We start from the raw sequence: 17,944 nt of genomic DNA on the forward strand, positions 1-17,944 counted from the left end.
CGGATTCCATGATTTGTCCAGGCTGAAGCCACTATCTCTATTAAATAAATGCATCGCCAACCAAATTTCAATTGATTCTTTCACTAATGAGTCCCAGAAAAGTCCCACAGTGCAGTTCTGGAAGTCCCAAAATAATTCACATTTTCTTTTATCTTTCTGCTAATAACAGATTTACACAACAAAATCATTAGAACTAAAACTAAAGCACAACAAAATAACAATAATGTTCTCCAGTCACCTATTGGCCCCTTGCTTTAGCATATGTTGTTCTGCAGAGAACCTGATATAGCTTTACGAAGGAACATAATTCTTGCCTTATCAATATGTAGGGGGGTATTTGAAAGCTTCTCAAAATAGGCAACTGAACCTGCAGATGGTGCATAAGCACAAACAGATTTCATGTGGGGTTCTGAATGTATAAAAAGAAGACCAGCAAGAATGATCACAGGGTTGTCCCATGAGGAAGTGGCATAGAGATGCTGAAAAACCTGAACTGTCAGACTACTGAAGACATCCCATAAAAGCCTATTCACAAAGTTTCAAGAAGCAGTATTAAGGGAGGAACATAGAAGTATAACACTAACCTCTTAGTATCACCCATGTAGTGATTATGATTAGACTAGTTACAATGTGAATGAGTCTTTTAGATAGTCATTCTCTCTGCCATGCACTTTACAGCAGTTTGCATGGCGTAAATGTAGATTTAGTTGTAGATGTCAATCTATCTATGAGACAATGAAAATAAAATATAAAGAAACTTCCACATGAGACAATTTGCACACAAGCTTCGGATACCTTAATTGCCTGTTTTAGGCAAGGTTCATCAGCAGAAGAGTTACAAAATAAAAATTTTGGTCACCACAATTAAGAAAAGTCAGCAGTGTTTCCAATAACATTTTTGTTTCCACACTGATGTTCCTGGATTTTCATTCATTTTGCAACATCCACTTTCAGATTCTCCTAAACAATTTTACTTGCATAGACCAGTTGCCAATCATTGATGTCTGATTTCTGCAGTTTTTTGTAATTTAACTTGGAACAAGCCTTGTTATTATTCTACATATAGCATGGTTCAGTCCTTGAGTAAGTATACCTGGATCAGAATAACAACATGATTGACAGATAGTTTTTTTTACAAGATAGGTACAACACCAACAACCAACCAGAGAATGAGTTTCATCACACCACCTACTCTGTTCTGTTCACCATTGTCATATTGCTCCGCTAGCTTACATGCAAGTTGCCAGTCACAGATGACACTAGTGGCCAGTTATGTAACATCAAGATTTGTCTTCATTGGTTGCATTGTTTCTGTGTGCAGCATGTTTATTTTAAGCAACAATGCCCAAAACTAGTTGCAAAGTACATAGAAAAGCAATACAATAATTCCCATCTTACTAACAATACCAAATATTGTATGTTAATAAGTAGTGAATGAAAGTATCCAAAACAGAAACGCCCAGCAGCTGCTGCCACAGCCATACTGTGTGTGCACAGAAAGGTGAATCAACATCAGCCTCTCCCATGCTCTATCGTCAATCAGTATGTTATGTCGACCGAGGTACAGTTTATAATCTGGTACAACATGTGCTTCCATTTCAGATGTTTAAACCTGACCATCTCTCATTCAGTTTCACTGTGTTGCTAGGCAGTTTGCCTTCTTCCATTGTGTCAACTAATCAGAACATTTCACAAGACCTCAAATGTTCAACAAGAGCTGCACATAAAAAACAAAATGTACTTTCTATTGCTCTGAAATTGTCTTAATTCTGCATAGTAATGTTTTGCCTTTGTTTTAAAAAAATAGTTGGATAAATACAGCTCTGATGTGTTCTACATTTCTTGTTGCACTGTCTTGGGCTTAAATCTTCATCTAATATTGTTCCTGATAACTTGCACACATCTTGTGATACAATACTATTACTACAGTCTGAACTACTGTAGTCATTTGTAACTATGCAGGTTGTAAAGCCAAACGTAACACCTCATCTGTCCATTACCACCACACAGAGACAATAGTGAATACATACACCTGGACTACCTAACAATTATGGTTTAATTTGCTCTGAAATGCTTTCCAATGGTATACAGAATTATACACATTTTTCAATATGAAAGAGGTATTTAAAACAATAGAAATGGTGTACATATGACATCCAGTTATGGGTCTTTAGTTTCAGTATTTTCAATATGAAAGAGGTATTTAAAACAATAGAAATGGTGTACATATGACATCCAGTTATGGGTCTTTAGTTTCAGTGAGCCTACGTACAGGAAATAGTTTCGTAAAAGTGTCTTCAGCACCTGGTGTAAAGGAATACCTAAAAACAAAAACATGTAATTGATTTGGAAAGTATTTATTTTCATCTCCGTACTTTATGTAATATAATTTGAAAAGTTATAAACATTTGTTATGAATCTTCATAATATTAATTTCATAACATGAAATACACCACTTTCCATAAATCCACTACTCAGCGCAAGCATATGATATGATAAAAAAGGGTTGAACCATTTAAATATACACTTATAATTATTTTTATACAAAATCTACATAATTCTGTAAATCAGCTAAAGTAATGGTTTGCTACTAACGCTTCTACAGGATCTTAACAATCTCAACAAAATTTCAATTGGTTGGTTTCTAAATCATATATTACAAAATGTTTTCCATATTATAACTGAAAAATGTCTACAGGCTCATTCATTCTTATATTACAACACATATCACACAGACAATACCACAATCAATAAATAAGAAGCAAGGGAGAAAGCATAGGAAATACCAAATTTCAATTAACTTTCTACTACATGGCCAATTATCTATTCAATTATGTATTACATTTGTCTTTAAATTTATCAAAGAATAATCAATTTCTTTTTTTAATTATCCAATAATTTGTAGTCATAATCATTTTTACTGCGGAGGACCAGAGCAATTGCACAATATTTCATTACTGTTCTTGTGTTTGGTACATGAAGTATGACACAAGCAAGATGTTCTATGGCCATTTCAATCAATGATTTATTTTTATGAAACTTTCAAACAAATTTCAAACCTGTATCATCAGATGATCTAGAGCTGAAATGAAGGCAAACCTTTTCTTTTCAGCTATGTATCATCATCACCTAATTATGTCAGCAAAAATAAAGTTAATGACTTAAATGTAGGTAGTCAAGTTCCAGCAATTTCCATGAGGGAAGTATGTGAGAATTTGTACAAACTATTCTGTCAAGACAGATTGCAATGAACAATGTAGTTCCACATTCAGCTTCTAAATACCAGCCACCCTACTTCACACAGCAGCGGGGAAAAAAAAAACCCTAAAGAAGACAAAAAATTTGGTTCATCTTTAGCATCAGAAATCTGTTAACTGCAGTGTCTTTACTAAGTTCAGTTTTCGCAGAGCCAGAGAAGAACAACAATTTATTTATACTTTTCACCAATACGGATGTTATTCCCAACAAAAAAATTATAGAACAGTTAAAAAGAGAATTCTGGTTTCTCACAGTTGAAACATAATGCACTGGAGAAGGATGTCCATAATCTTAGAAGCCTACCTACATCATAAGGAGGAGAAAATGACATGGAAACTATACAGAAGATTGTCTACTTAGTCTTCACTTTCCAGTGCAACTGAAAGCGTATACATCCCACAACAGCACTGTTTCGGTGCCACTGGAACCACATTTGTTGCTGCCAAATAAACCCCTGTTTGAATCAAGCTATTCTAAACCTGGAAATTTAGCAACAGAATGTTACATGAAGGTTTGCAAATAGCACCAAAGTAAATTTTCCCAGTAAAAAACTTACATAACATAATCATTACAAATGAAAATTTCATTTATTTTTCTTTGTTTAAGCTTATTTCTTAGCCTTAGTTCTAGTTTTCCATCAATATTTAATTGAGTTCCATTCTTGTAAAGACTGTTCTAAAACACACAAAACTTTCAACAATGAAGTTAGCCTCCAGTTCATTTGCAAATGCCAATATAAAGGATGACACATCCAACACCTGTTAGTTGAATATGGGTCTTTATGCATACTAATCCAGTATGGAGTGACAGACTGGGCTGGACAAACACAATTCCATGATGACGATAGAAGCCAAACAAAGGTTTGCCAACATTCCAGTATGAAAGCACCTAACTAGCAGTTAAATATTTTTGAAATGTTAGGACAATAAATCACTGACATATAATTAGAAAAAGCCATTTCTTAGGTCAGCTGTCTACAAAATCTAGAACCAATGGGTGTATTACAGTTATCCAAACCATTTGCAACGGAAGGAAAAGATGATATTAGTACCTTTTTAAAAAGCATTGCCTGTAAGATCAGTTTGTACTGAATTTGTATCTGTAAACTGAGAGAACAGGAAAATTGTCTGCTATCACTGAGGTGTTTTTTCAACAGTAACTTAATCTGAAAGCTACATCTACACATTGTGGCATAATGTCAGAGTCAGTGAAATAAACTTGTTAAAACTTCTGTAAATTGTTTGTGAATCTTGTTTTGTTGCTCAATATTTCCAAAAATCCTTATTGTACACATTTCTGCATTATTTATAGAAGTTCTCACACGCAGGACCCTGCATTATGATAATCAAGTCTGAGAACTCCCTAACAAGATCACATGATAGACATAAAGTCAATGAAAAAAAAAAACATATTTTTTCCTAAGAGGGGGGAAAAAAACAACTGACTGCAAAGTTTCTACTCTGAATTTGCCAGTCTCTGTGGTTGAATTCCTTTCCATAATACATTACACAAATAATTAATTTAAACACAATTTAATTATAACATATCAAGTTGCTAAATGCCACACTTTACATGCAGCAACATGCAAATTAATGAACAATAGACAGATTGTTAAAATGGATACACAATTTTTTTGAGTTTTAAGTAAAAAGATTTGCAATAAAGCAGCTGCTTGTTTCCATATCACATTATGGACAGCCACTGCCTTTCTTACAATTGCAGCACACAAAGCCATGCAGTAAAGAGTTATATCACTCACAATACAAGATAAGACAACAAACATAATACTGATACATGCCTCAGTACTGGCACAGTACTAATACTGTGTATGATAATGTCAATTAATTGCAGCATAATACTGAGCAGCTCAGTAGTGGGATTTAAAACAGTGAAGTGTGTTACCTCAGAAAATTCAGTCTTTGTCTGCCCATTGTTTCTAAGCCTAATTTACGAATTAAGGTTAATGTACTACTGAAAATAGCATCAGAATATTTTTACTCTTTGCAAAATGAAAAATTTAGTTCTATGATCACATCTATTTGAAAATTATTTCTGAAGTACATTCTGATTCTGCCAAGACTTCAGAAATAATTTCTGAGCATGATGAACCTTGGATCAATTTCACTATGTTTACGAATGAGTATGCTGCTGTTATCTATTCGCAGATAATTACTACAGCGCACACAAGTCATCAACAACAAAGCGCTTTTAAACAATGGAGCAAGATCTTAAAATTGTTGACTATGATTAACTCTATACATTGTACTCCATAAATAAACCTGGAAAAACATTTACGTTTGTCATGCATGTCAATGAAATAGACAGTCTTCATTTTCTAGGAACAAATACAGAGTAATAAAAAAAGTGACTAAATATTGAGCTGTGCATCGAATGTGTGTGTGTTGAGCAGAAGCAGTGTTATTTGAGCAGTCTTAACTTTTCTCCACCAATATATTACTCCTCTTGCTCTGAGAACCGAGTGCACAACTGAAGTTTATAGCATTACAGCTCAGTTCATTCTTGATCTATCATTCAACTCCTCACCTGGCACGTGCAGTGTGTCTTGCAACAGTGAGCGGCTGCTTGAGAAGAAAGGGCGAAGAGAAGGTTTTGGTGTGGAAGAAATACTCATTGTGTCCATTTCAGGACCAGAGTCACTGAGATCTTCCAGTTCTTCGAATAAATCCTCAATCTCAGTTGGATCCATGTCACCACCTGTAACAATGAATTTTTTTTTTCTTTTATCATTTGAATGTCGATAAGCAGTAACACCATAACATCCAAAGCAGTCATATTTAATGACTGACAAGACTTAGGGTGGAAAACATCCAAAGTAAATCATAACACAGGAGAAAATAATTGAAAAAACTGCTATCTATCAATTTCTGAAGATTTCTGTGGCTCTAAATTAGCTATGGATTAGTCAAAAGAAAGAATACTTGCAAAATGTAAAAGCTAAGCTAATGAGTGGAGCAAACATTTCCCATAAAATTATTAGACCTTCCCCATTAGATTTAATAGTAGCTTTGTAGTTATTTTGTTTGGGCAAAACTATGAAAATTGTCAATACCCTCCACAGACAGCTAAAATGTGATCTTCAGGGCTCTGTGTTATGGCAAGGACAGTTGCTACTCATGATAGACGAGACACTGAGCCACAGACAGGGCACAAGAAGAGATTGCTATGAATTTAAGCTTTCCTCTTCTCAACTAGAGAACATAAATATATATATATCTCTCTCTCTCACACACATACACACAAGGCCACCATCTCTGACTAATGAGTTAGGCCTCAACAGCCAGAGACTGTGTGTGTGTGTGTGTGTGTGTGTGTGTGTGTGTGTGTGTGTGTGTGCGTGCGCGCATACGTTTTCTGACTCAGCAGAAGGCCTTCTGGCTCAAAACTGTTGTTATTCCATCCTGGACTTTCCATTGTTTGACCTTCTGGGACTCTTCATACTGTACTCTTAAGGGAATTTTTACTTTGCAAGATGCAGTTTCTCCAAGGTTTGAATTCCTTTTGCAATCAAAAATTACATTTGTATGCTTTGAGGCTTACGAGCAAGCAGGTTAGTTCCTGAAGGTACTCTAAGTCAGCCTAGCACCATACAACACATGTATTATGAAATACTGACTGGGTCAGAATTTATACAATAGAGATGCATGCACACTAGCCTGAAAGCAGATGCAGAGTAAATAAAAGTAAATAACAAAGGAACAAACCCTAAGATACTGTAAATGATGAATATAGTGCAAGTTAGTATTAACAGCACGCACAATAGAAAATAAACATTAGATAAGTAGTTTTCTGCACACTTTTCATCTTACAGGTAACGTTGTTTCTGAAGTGGAATATCTAAAGTGTTTCAATAACTGTTTTGAGCTTAGTCATGAATATAAAAAACATGCATTCGGTCCTGTAAGTGGAGAAGCAAAGAAGAATTTTCTTCTTCAACAGTTTTTATAAAAATTAACAATTGCTACATCATTACAGATGAAGAGATTGAAAAAAAGGGACGAGATAAAGGAAACTATTCAGATACTCAAAACACGAAAATTCTGTGACAGGTGACAAATCAGTAGTAGGAAAAGGAAAAGAAGGAAAAATTTTAGGATAACATGGACAACGTGAAGGGAATGAAAGAGGAAGCCACATGGCACAACTTTGCACAGAGCATAATTCAATCATTACCAATCATCTGTTTTTGAATCATGAAAGAAGGTTGGCTATGTCAAAAAGACCTGGAGACAGCAGAATGATTGAGTTTGATTATGTGATGGTAAAAACAGAGATTTCTAAACAGACGTGGAACTGCAAGACAATTCCAGGGACAGATGTGAACTCTGACCATAATTTGACTACTAACTGCAGACTAAACTGAAAAAAAAAATTGCAAAAAGATAGAAAATTAAGGAGCTAGGACCTTGATAAATTGAAGGAATCGGAGATCAGTAAGAATTTCAAGGGGGGCATGGGGGGGGGGGGGGGGGGGAGGGGGCCAACAGTGGACTTAAACATGGGAAAGGAATAGCGCAGGAAACAAATGGGTAGCTTTGAGAGATGAAATAATTAAGGAAGTAGATCACAAAGGTGAAAAAACAAAACCTAGGAAAAATCCTTGGATAATTTAGGAAATACTGAATTTGACAAAAGGGGAAAATACAAAAAATGCAACAAATGAAGAAGGCAAGGAGAATATCATCATTTAAAAGTGAGACTGACAAGGAGTGCAAAATGGCTAAACAGGAATGCCTAGAGGGCAAATGCAAGGCTGTGGAAGCAAGTTAACTAGAGGAAAGCCACATGCTGACAATAAGAAAATTAGAGAGGCCTTTGGAGAAGGGAGAAACACCTGCACAACTATTGAGAGCTCAGATGGCAAGCCAGTATTAAGCATCAAAGATGGGGACAGCTGAAAAGTGGAAGGAATATGTAAAGGATCTATATAAGGAGAATAAACTTGAGAACAATATTATAGAAAGAGAAGACTAATTGAGAAAGGGAGGGGGGCGGGCTGAATTGGGAGAGATGACACTGTGAGAAGAACCTGACAGAACACAAAGATCTTAAGTTCACAACATTCCCTCAGAATTATTGAGTTTCTTGGGAGACCCATCCATGACAAAATAATTCATCAACGGACTAAGCAAGATATGCAAGACAGATAAAAACCCTCAGATATCAGGAAGTAAGTTGATGGCTAATAAAAGTATGTGGTTGCGAACCTGGAAATGCCATAATTGTTGTTGAAACACATAGCACACATCCAATCACTGCCGCAGGTGATAAACATCACACACTTGTTGACGTTCTGATTCAAAATGAGCGGCAAAACACATTAAAGTGTACTGAAAATCATATTGGAATATCCAAGGAACGTGTCGGCCTCAGTACTGAACAATCAGGAAACTGTAAAATCTATGCACAATTAGTATAATGCCGCCTCACAGATAAGAACAAACAGCACCAATTAGAATGCTGTGGGCAACTTTGCAGCGCTACCGTGATGAAGAAGACGATTTCCATCTGAATATTGTGATGAAGGATGAGACATGGAGCCATCATTAAGCCCCAGAAGAGGAAAGATAAGAGTGCCGAATATTGACCTCTGTCTTCTCCTCAGGCAAACAGTTCGAAAAACAAACATCTGAATAGAGAGGGGGGGGGGGGGGGGGGGGGGAACCAGAGAGAGAGAGAGAGAGAGAGAGAGAGAGAGAGAGAGAGAGAGAGAGAGAGAGAAAGGAAAAATCTTCTGACTGTGTTTTGGGATGCTCACCAAGTTTATCTGGTACAGGGGGGCAACAGTAAATTATTCTCAGTAAATACAGGCTCTAAAACACCTTTGGTGTAGAGTCTGCCTTGTTAGAGCCAGCGTGACATCAATAATCTTGCAACAAGACAGTGCTCATCCACACATCTCACATGCAACTGAAGAGGCTCTGTGAAACCTCCACACCCTGCTTAGTTCCCCGATCCTGCACCTTGCATTTATTTATTTATTTATTTATTTATTGCCTCAACTCAAGAGAGACTTCAAGGCTAATCAGTACACCTCGGCCGATGAAGTGAAGGCAGATGTCAAGTCCTGGATTCGAGAAATGCCGGGAGAATTTTTCAGTGAGACCATGAAAACACTTGTTGCACATTGAGAGAAATATTATTATACAATTATGAAGCTTTAAATAATTGTACTCTAACATACTTTTTTCCCGATCTTTCTACTAGTTTTTGCTTACGTTCTACAAGCATATGTGCATTACTTTCCAGCCTACCCTCTTCACAATCCCAATTGTAAAGAAGGTAGGTGTGCTTACAGGTGATGACACTACCAAACCATCAGTATAACCCTAAGTACCATTGGTTTCTGGCTGACACCACTGTTTTATTAATTTTTTAAAGTACTATAGACTTTAGCACGAAACTACCGGTGCTGTTACAAGACAGACATATCTAGTGGTACAATGAGATAGTTCTATGAACGCAGTACACTGTAGCAGTGTCACTGTACTCAAGCCCACAGTCAGTGTAGAGATATTACAATGTGATTATAGGAGATATTGACATGTGAGGTTTTTTATAATATTTTTTTTATGGTCATACTCTCATGATCATGGACAGTGAAATATCTTAAGTTATTGTAAAGTAAATTTGAGTACTGTGGAAATGAAACCACTGGGACACTATGTAATTGTGATAGAAGATTTACTAAATTTTAGGCCCATTTTTGCTTGTTAATTAGGACAACAATGAGGTGACAAACATCATGGGATGGCAATATGCACATATACAGATGCTGGTAGAATCATGTGCACGTGGTATAAAATGGCAGTGCTTTGATGGAACACTCATTTGTACAAGCAGGTAAGAGTTGATGGTAGGGTTCAAGTGTGGCGGAGACCCCATGGACCCACTGAGCCAGGTTTTCAACAAGACACTGTGCAAGCTAATGGGGGCTCCATAATGGTGTGGGCTGTGTTTATATGGAATGAACTGGATCCTCTGGTCCAACTGAACCAGTCATTGACTGGAAATGGTTATGTTTGGCTGCATGGAGACCTCCTTCAACCATGTATGTTCATCATGTTTCCGAACAACAATGGAATTTTTATGGATGACAATGTGCCATGCCACCAGGCCACAGTCGTTTGCAATTGGTTCGAGGAACATTCTGGACAATTCAAGTGATTGGGCCACCCAGATCAGCCAACATGAATCTCGACGAATACCTGTGGGCCATAAGCAAGAGGTCAGTTTGTGCACAAAATCCTACACTGAAAACACATTTGCAATTATGGACAGCTATATAAGCAGCGTGGCTCAATAGTTCTGCAGGGGAGCTCCAATGACTTGTTGACTCCATGCTCTGTTGAGTCGCTACACTATGCAGGGCAAAAGGAGTTCCAACATGATATTAAAAGGCACCCCATAACCTTTGTCACCTCAAAGTATAATTAGTTTTATGCAATTTGAGTTCACGGTTATTTTGAGGTGTGAGATTGAGTCTAGGAAAAATGTGAATTTGTTTTCAAATATATCACTTGAAACATTGGGTGGACACTGTACGCCAATGACAATACAGGTTACTTTTGTGAAGAGTATTAAAATTATACAGTCCGGAACCGTGCGACTGCTATGGTCGCAGGTTCGAATCCTGCCTCGGGCATGGATGTGTGTGATGTCCTTAGGTTAGTTAGGTTTAAGTAGTTATAAGTTGTAGGGGACTAATGACCACAGCAGTTGAGTCCCATAGTGCTCAGAGCCATTTGAACCAGCCATTAAAATTATATTTGTTTTCAAATTGTTGGGGTTAAAAGGATAATAAGTTATGGCTGCAAAATATTGACAAATTACTTAGATAAAAATGCAAAAACTGGTAGAAGTCAACCTCGGGGAATATCGGTTTGGGTTCTGGAGAAATCTAAAAGCATACTGATCCTACAACTTATCACTGAAGATTGGGCGAAGAAAGGCAAACTAATGTTTGTGACACTGTAGATTCAGAGAAAGCTTTTGGAAATATGGACAGGACTACACTCTTTGAAATTTTCAGGGTAGCAGGGATAAAATACAGGGAGCAGAAGTTTAAGTACAACTCATACAGAAACACTATTGCATTGGAGTCTAAAGACATGAGAGGGAAGCCACAGTTGAAATGGGAGTGAAGACAGTGTTGTAGTGTATCTTAATTAATGTTATTCGATCAGTGCACTGAGCAAGCAGTAAAGCAAAAAGTAAAATTTGGAGAGGGACTTAAAATTCAGGAAGAAATAACAACTTTGGTGTTTCCCCATGACATTGTAATTTTGACAGATACAGCAAAAGACTTTTAAGAACTGTTGAAGGGAATGGGTAGTGTCTTGGAAAGAGAATATAAGATGGACATCGACAGAAATAAAACAAGGGTAATGGAATATAGTCTAATTAAACCAGGTGATACTGAGAGAATTATATTAAGAAGCAAGACATTAAATATTGATTTAAATGTTAGGAAGTCTTTTCTGAAGGTATCTGTCTTGAGTGTAGGCTTGTATGGCAGTTACAAGTGAACAACAGACAATTTTGACATTGAGAACATAGAATCTTTTGAAATGTTTTGCTACAGAAGATGCTGAAGGTTAGATGGGTAGATTGAACAATGAATGAGGAGGGACAGAATCAAACTGGGAAGAAATGAACCAGTCTTCGGACTGATGACAATGACCGAATGAGAGCAAGTATGAGTTAGCTTGAAGTAATGTTTGCAGATTTTCCCACTTAAAATTGTCGGCTTATACTGTAAATCATTTTTTTTCCCCCTTCCTAAATATCTGGTAATGCCAATATTATTGTAACCTTAAGCAGTTATGATGCAATGAATTGCTGCTGTTCTCTCATATGCTTGTGAATAACTGTCATCTAGCTCTGCAACAATTGTGCATTAAATGATAGGACACATTCTTATGCTGAAGATAATGTCATTATGGTGTCCAATCCACATTTACTGCCATTATATGCATGAGAACCATGATATTACCCATTTATGTTAAAAGCACATACACTTCTACACTATACTGCCTTGACACAGAATTGTTGTAACCCTTTTGTTTCAGTTCAGCACAGTGAGACATTTCTTTCTATTACGGGATCCATTTTGTATATTGCAAATAGTGAAAAGATCATATTTTCATAAATGCTCTCTTAATCAATTTTACACTAAATCATATTGCAAAACCTAGTTTATTACCTTTCCTGTGCAACTGCTAGATGCTGAGATATGTAAATATTTACATAGTTTAAAAATTTACAGTTTAAAATACGCACCATGTAGCTTCTGTCCTATTTCCACTTGGTCATTGTCAAGGCCTTGAAGGTCTTCAGTAACTCTGAACCTCTTCAACAGAGCAATAAATTTCTGCTTCAAGTTACGTTGCTGAAACAAAAATTCAAAAGATTTGATAGGAACACTTATCAGTACTTTACTATAAAAGATAACGTGTATGTGGAATAGTTTTTTTTTTTTTTTTTAATGCTTTGTAGACTTCCAGCAATATTGAATCTTATCTCTACAATTTCCTTGACACAGATCAGAAACAAAACAATTCCTCTGTAATTAACTTGTTGATCATTTTTATATTCAAATAGCATACATCCTACAAATATTGGACAACTGATGGTTAGTTTTACTGTGTATTCAGCCATCAAATATAGTTTCGATTTTCAAATGCATTACACTCTTAATCTTGCATGTACATAAACTACACACAAAACAAACAGCAGTTTATTTATCTAAAAGACAAACATCAATATGAACAACATATACAGACAGAAATTTACAGCTCCTTGAATTATCTTTCTTTATAAAATCTATGGTACTGTGAATTTTGTTGTTTTATTTAATATGCCACTGATTCATTTTACACTGTCAAGAGTTTGTTGTGTAACCTAAAGTCAACGTGAAACGTGTCCTTCGGGCACATCTGGTTTTGTGTGAATTACGTGAAGACCCTTATTTAATCTTGACACTTTTGTTGTGATGATCAAAAACTTTAACTATATCTCAATTTTGAGGATCATTTTAGTTTTATAAATAAGGCACAGAAAGCCTGAAAACATTTTTAACGAACTCTTTACTGTATGTCTGACCATAATCTTATGGTCGTTTTTGTAATCTCCCCCCCCCCCCCTCCCTCAAAGAACATGAATTTAAAATTAAAAGTGGGACTGGATGCAACCCTAATTAGCATTTGTTACTGTTTATATAGTGTTGGACAATATCAAGTGTCTCAGCATACAACACATACTACTGAATTTTGTAGTCATGTTCTCAAGTGTTGCATCAATTGGGAGTTTGTCACACAATATTACATTTTGCAAATTATCTGAAAATACTTCAGCCATCTGTGACATATTTATTTCTTTTTTAATGCATTTCTAGCATAACCTACGTGCAAGCGTTCACACTCAAAAGATGAAACTTGAAAACTTACTTCCCAATTAATTAAGTTCTTTTGACATTTCCATGCAAATTACACATTTTACTATTAGATAAGAACTTTTAAACTGTAGATTTTTCCTATGTTAGGTCAAGTACACACACTTTAATGGACAACAAGTGCAGAACTGGCAAAGTTTAAGATGATCTCTCTAGTGACAACTGTACATTTTAGTTTATTTCACAATAGTAGTTTTACACACTTTGTTTTCCATGTATGTTGGCAGAAACAATTAGCCCTGTTCATAGACAGGTGGTGTGGCAGAAGAGCTGCTCCATCACATTTATCTTACACTGATATTTATACCACTGTTTTGAGAATATTGGCTAGTTCATAATAAATGATCAATTTGAGTATTATGTCTGACAGGATGTCTTAAGTCTGACTTGTTTTTCTTGATATTCTCTCACTCATCAACACAAGACCTCCTGAGCCAATGAAACATGTAAAAGATGTTTGTGCTATGCCACTGTTCCAGCTAAATATGGTCTCTAACAGTAACCAAGTTCAATACTTTTTCATAGCAGCTGAAAAACTTCATTCTATACCGAGGCAAGAACCACACTACCTATGTATAGTTGGTTAGTTTTTGTCATCAGTCATCTGACTGGTTTGAGGTGACCCACCACGAATTCCTCTCCTGTGCCAACCTCTTTATCTCTGAATAGCAATTGCACCCTACATCTGCTTTTATTTATTGGGTGTATTCCAGTCTCTGTCTTCCACGACACTTTTTATTCTCCAGCTTCATTAGTGCTGTGCAAGTTATTAGCTGATATCTTAATGCATGTCTTATCATACTATCTCTTCTCCTTGTTAATCTTTTACACATGTTTCTTTCTTTGATGTTCTGTGGAGAACCTCATAATTCCATATTTTTACAGTCCACTTAACCTTAAACATCTTTCCATAGCACCATGTCTCACATGCTCTGTTCACAACCAGTCAAAAGCACCATTAAGAATGGATTCTTCCACCTCAAACTTATACTGCAACTGTCACACAAGAAGCCAATACCTGACCAACACAAGTATTATCCTAACTTCTCCACTAAGCACCACATTCTACCGAAGACCAGTCATTTGGAGCACAGAGGACAACGTGCTTGAATGAGGCTTCCTGGCAGATTAAAACAAATTGCCGGTCCAAGACTCGAACTTGAGACCTTTGCCTTTCACTGGCAAGTGCTCTACCAACTGAGCTACCCAAGCACGACTCACGGCCCGGCCTCACAGCTATACTTCCACTAGTACCTCATCTCCTACGTTCCAAACTTCGCAGAAGCTCTCCTGGTGGTTTCGCAGGAGAGCTTCTGTGAAGTTTGGAAGGTAGGAGACAAGGTTCTGGTGGAAGTAAAGCTGTGAGAATGGGTCATGTGTCCTGCTTGGGTAGCTCAGTTGGTAGAGCTCTTGCCTGCAAATGGCAAAAGTCCTGAGTTCGAGTCTCGGTCTGGTAGACAGTTTTACACTGCCAGGAAGTTTCATATCGATGCACACTCTGCTGCAGAGTGAAAAATTCATTCTGGAGATGTGCTAGAATATTTTCAATGTAAACTCCCTGTACACCTATGCTACTGCAGATAGAAAAAACAAGTGTTTGATGACTATTGTGTCATAAGATGTCAACTATCGCAACATGTGAGTCAACTGCAGACAATTAAAGCGGGACACCACAGCCTGGACGAGTTCAATCCCAAACACAATGCAGCAACTGCCTGTCACCATAAGAGGTACTAACCACTTGCTTAACCACCAACTTCAAGAAAACTAAGTGAGGGGACCATCTAAGGAGGTGAGACCATCACAGATGCGAACCCTCCATGAACAACAGTTACTGCAATGACAGGAAATCTCATCAAGACTGTCATTGACAGCCGACCTGTCGGGGCACTAGTCGACTTGGTAGCTTTCTTTCTTGTAATGTTGGATGCTTATCTTCATCAGTTAAAGGAGATTCCAGGTTGGAATATCAACACCATTATGAAAAGGATATACTGATAATCTTTGGTCAAAGTCATTTTCAGAAAAGAAGGAACATCGATCCATTCCATAATATTGTCCAGCTAAAGAAGACTGTTTTGTGACGTAGAAGCAACTGTACTGAAAGTCTCAAATGGGAAGTACATCCAGCTGACAGCAACATGTGTTGCAAGAGTAACTATCACTTACAGTGCACACACCTTCAATTTTTTTTAACATACTACATCATGATGTTATTTTCAGATGAGACTTCTTGTAAGCATCACAAGCAAATGCACGATCAGACTCCAAAACGCTATTCCAAAAGGCATACATAGCAAAGACATAGCTCTGGTCTACCATTTGTCACTGAAGACATTGTTATTTGGTCGTCATCGATGAGACTACTTCCAATCATTAATCAAGATGCTCAGTTGAACTGTGAAGGTTTGGTCAACTGCAAAAAGCTACTCAGGTCACAATAGAAATCTACATACCAGCAAAGATTATAAGCATTGTAAGAGGTCAAAGAGAACTTTGTAGCATTAAATGTCCTGATTCATGAGCATCCACAACTCTTACCCATAGGTAAGTGCATAAGGGCAGCCAAATCAGTCTTGTAAGGGCAGTTTACTGCCTCTAAAAAGACTCTGCTTTAAGACTACAGACAATGCAGAGGACCTGACCTGACCTGACCTGACCTGACCTGACCTGACCTGACCTGACCTGACCTGACCTGACCTGACCTGACCTGACCTGACCTGACCTGACCTGACCTGACCTGACCTGACCTGACCTGACCTGACCTGACCTGACCTGACCTGACCTGACCTGACCTGACCTGACCTGACCTGACCTGACCTGACCTGACCTGACCTGACCTGACCTGACCTGACCTGACCTGACCTGACCTGACCTGACCTGACCTGACCTGACCTGACCTGACCTGACCTGACCTGACCTGACCTGACCTGACCTGACCTGACCTGACCTGACCTGACCTGACCTGACCTGACCTGACCTGACCTGACCTGACCTGACCTGACCTGACCTGACCTGACCTGACCTGACCTGACCTGACCTGACCTGACCTGACCTGACCTGACCTGACCTGACCTGACCTGACCTGACCTGACCTGACCTGACCTGACCTGACCTGACCTGACCTGACCTGACCTGACCTGACCTGACCTGACCTGACCTGACCTGACCTGACCTGACCTGACCTGACCTGACCTGACCTGACCTGACCTGACCTGACCTGACCTGACCTGACCTGACCTGACCTGACCTGACCTGACCTGACCTGACCTGACCTGACCTGACCTGACCTGACCTGACCTGACCTGACCTGACCTGACCTGACCTGACCTGACCTGACCTGACCTGACCTGACCTGACCTGACCTGACCTGACCTGACCTGACCTGACCTGACCTGACCTGACCTGACCTGACCTGACCTGACCTGACCTGACCTGACCTGACCTGACCTGACCTGACCTGACCTGACCTGACCTGACCTGACCTGACCTGACCTGACCTGACCTGACCTGACCTGACCTGACCTGACCTGACCTGACCTGACCTGACCTGACCTGACCTGACCTGACCTGACCTGACCTGACCTGACCTGACCTGACCTGACCTGACCTGACCTGACCTGACCTGACCTGACCTGACCTGACCTGACCTGACCTGACCTGACCTGACCTGACCTGACCTGACCTGACCTGACCTGACCTGACCTGACCTGACCTGACCTGACCTGACCTGACCTGACCTGACCTGACCTGACCTGACCTGACCTGACCTGACCTGACCTGACCTGACCTGACCTGACCTGACCTGACCTGACCTGACCTGACCTGACCTGACCTGACCTGACCTGACCTGACCTGACCTGACCTGACCTGACCTGACCTGACCTGACCTGACCTGACCTGACCTGACCTGACCTGACCTGACCTGACCTGACCTGACCTGACCTGACCTGACCTGACCTGACCTGACCTGACCTGACCTGACCTGACCTGACCTGACCTGACCTGACCTGACCTGACCTGACCTGACCTGACCTGACCTGACCTGACCTGACCTGACCTGACCTGACCTGACCTGACCTGACCTGACCTGACCTGACCTGACCTGACCTGACCTGACCTGACCTGACCTGACCTGACCTGACCTGACCTGACCTGACCTGACCTGACCTGACCTGACCTGACCTGACCTGACCTGACCTGACCTGACCTGAC

At 38.9% G+C, this 17,944-nt stretch overlaps 1 protein-coding gene across 5 annotated transcripts in view; it reads right to left on the reverse strand.

The window, feature by feature from the left end:
• LOC126329352 (phosphofurin acidic cluster sorting protein 2) overlaps positions 1-17,944 on the reverse strand; it is a 668,535-nt gene that overhangs the window by 146,685 nt on the left and 503,906 nt on the right. For all 5 annotated transcript variants that reach the window (XM_049996154.1, XM_049996187.1, XM_049996211.1 and 2 more), the window contains 2 exons: positions 12,559-12,667; positions 5,803-5,973 (listed from right to left, as the gene is read on the reverse strand). In XM_049996154.1, the coding sequence (XP_049852111.1) occupies positions 5,803-5,973; positions 12,559-12,667 (280 nt within the window). The remainder of the gene's footprint in view (positions 1-5,802; positions 5,974-12,558; positions 12,668-17,944) is intronic.

This window comes from Schistocerca gregaria, chromosome 1 (genome assembly GCF_023897955.1).
Source record: "Schistocerca gregaria isolate iqSchGreg1 chromosome 1, iqSchGreg1.2, whole genome shotgun sequence".
In the NCBI taxonomy this organism is placed as follows: domain Eukaryota; kingdom Metazoa; phylum Arthropoda; class Insecta; order Orthoptera; family Acrididae; genus Schistocerca; species Schistocerca gregaria.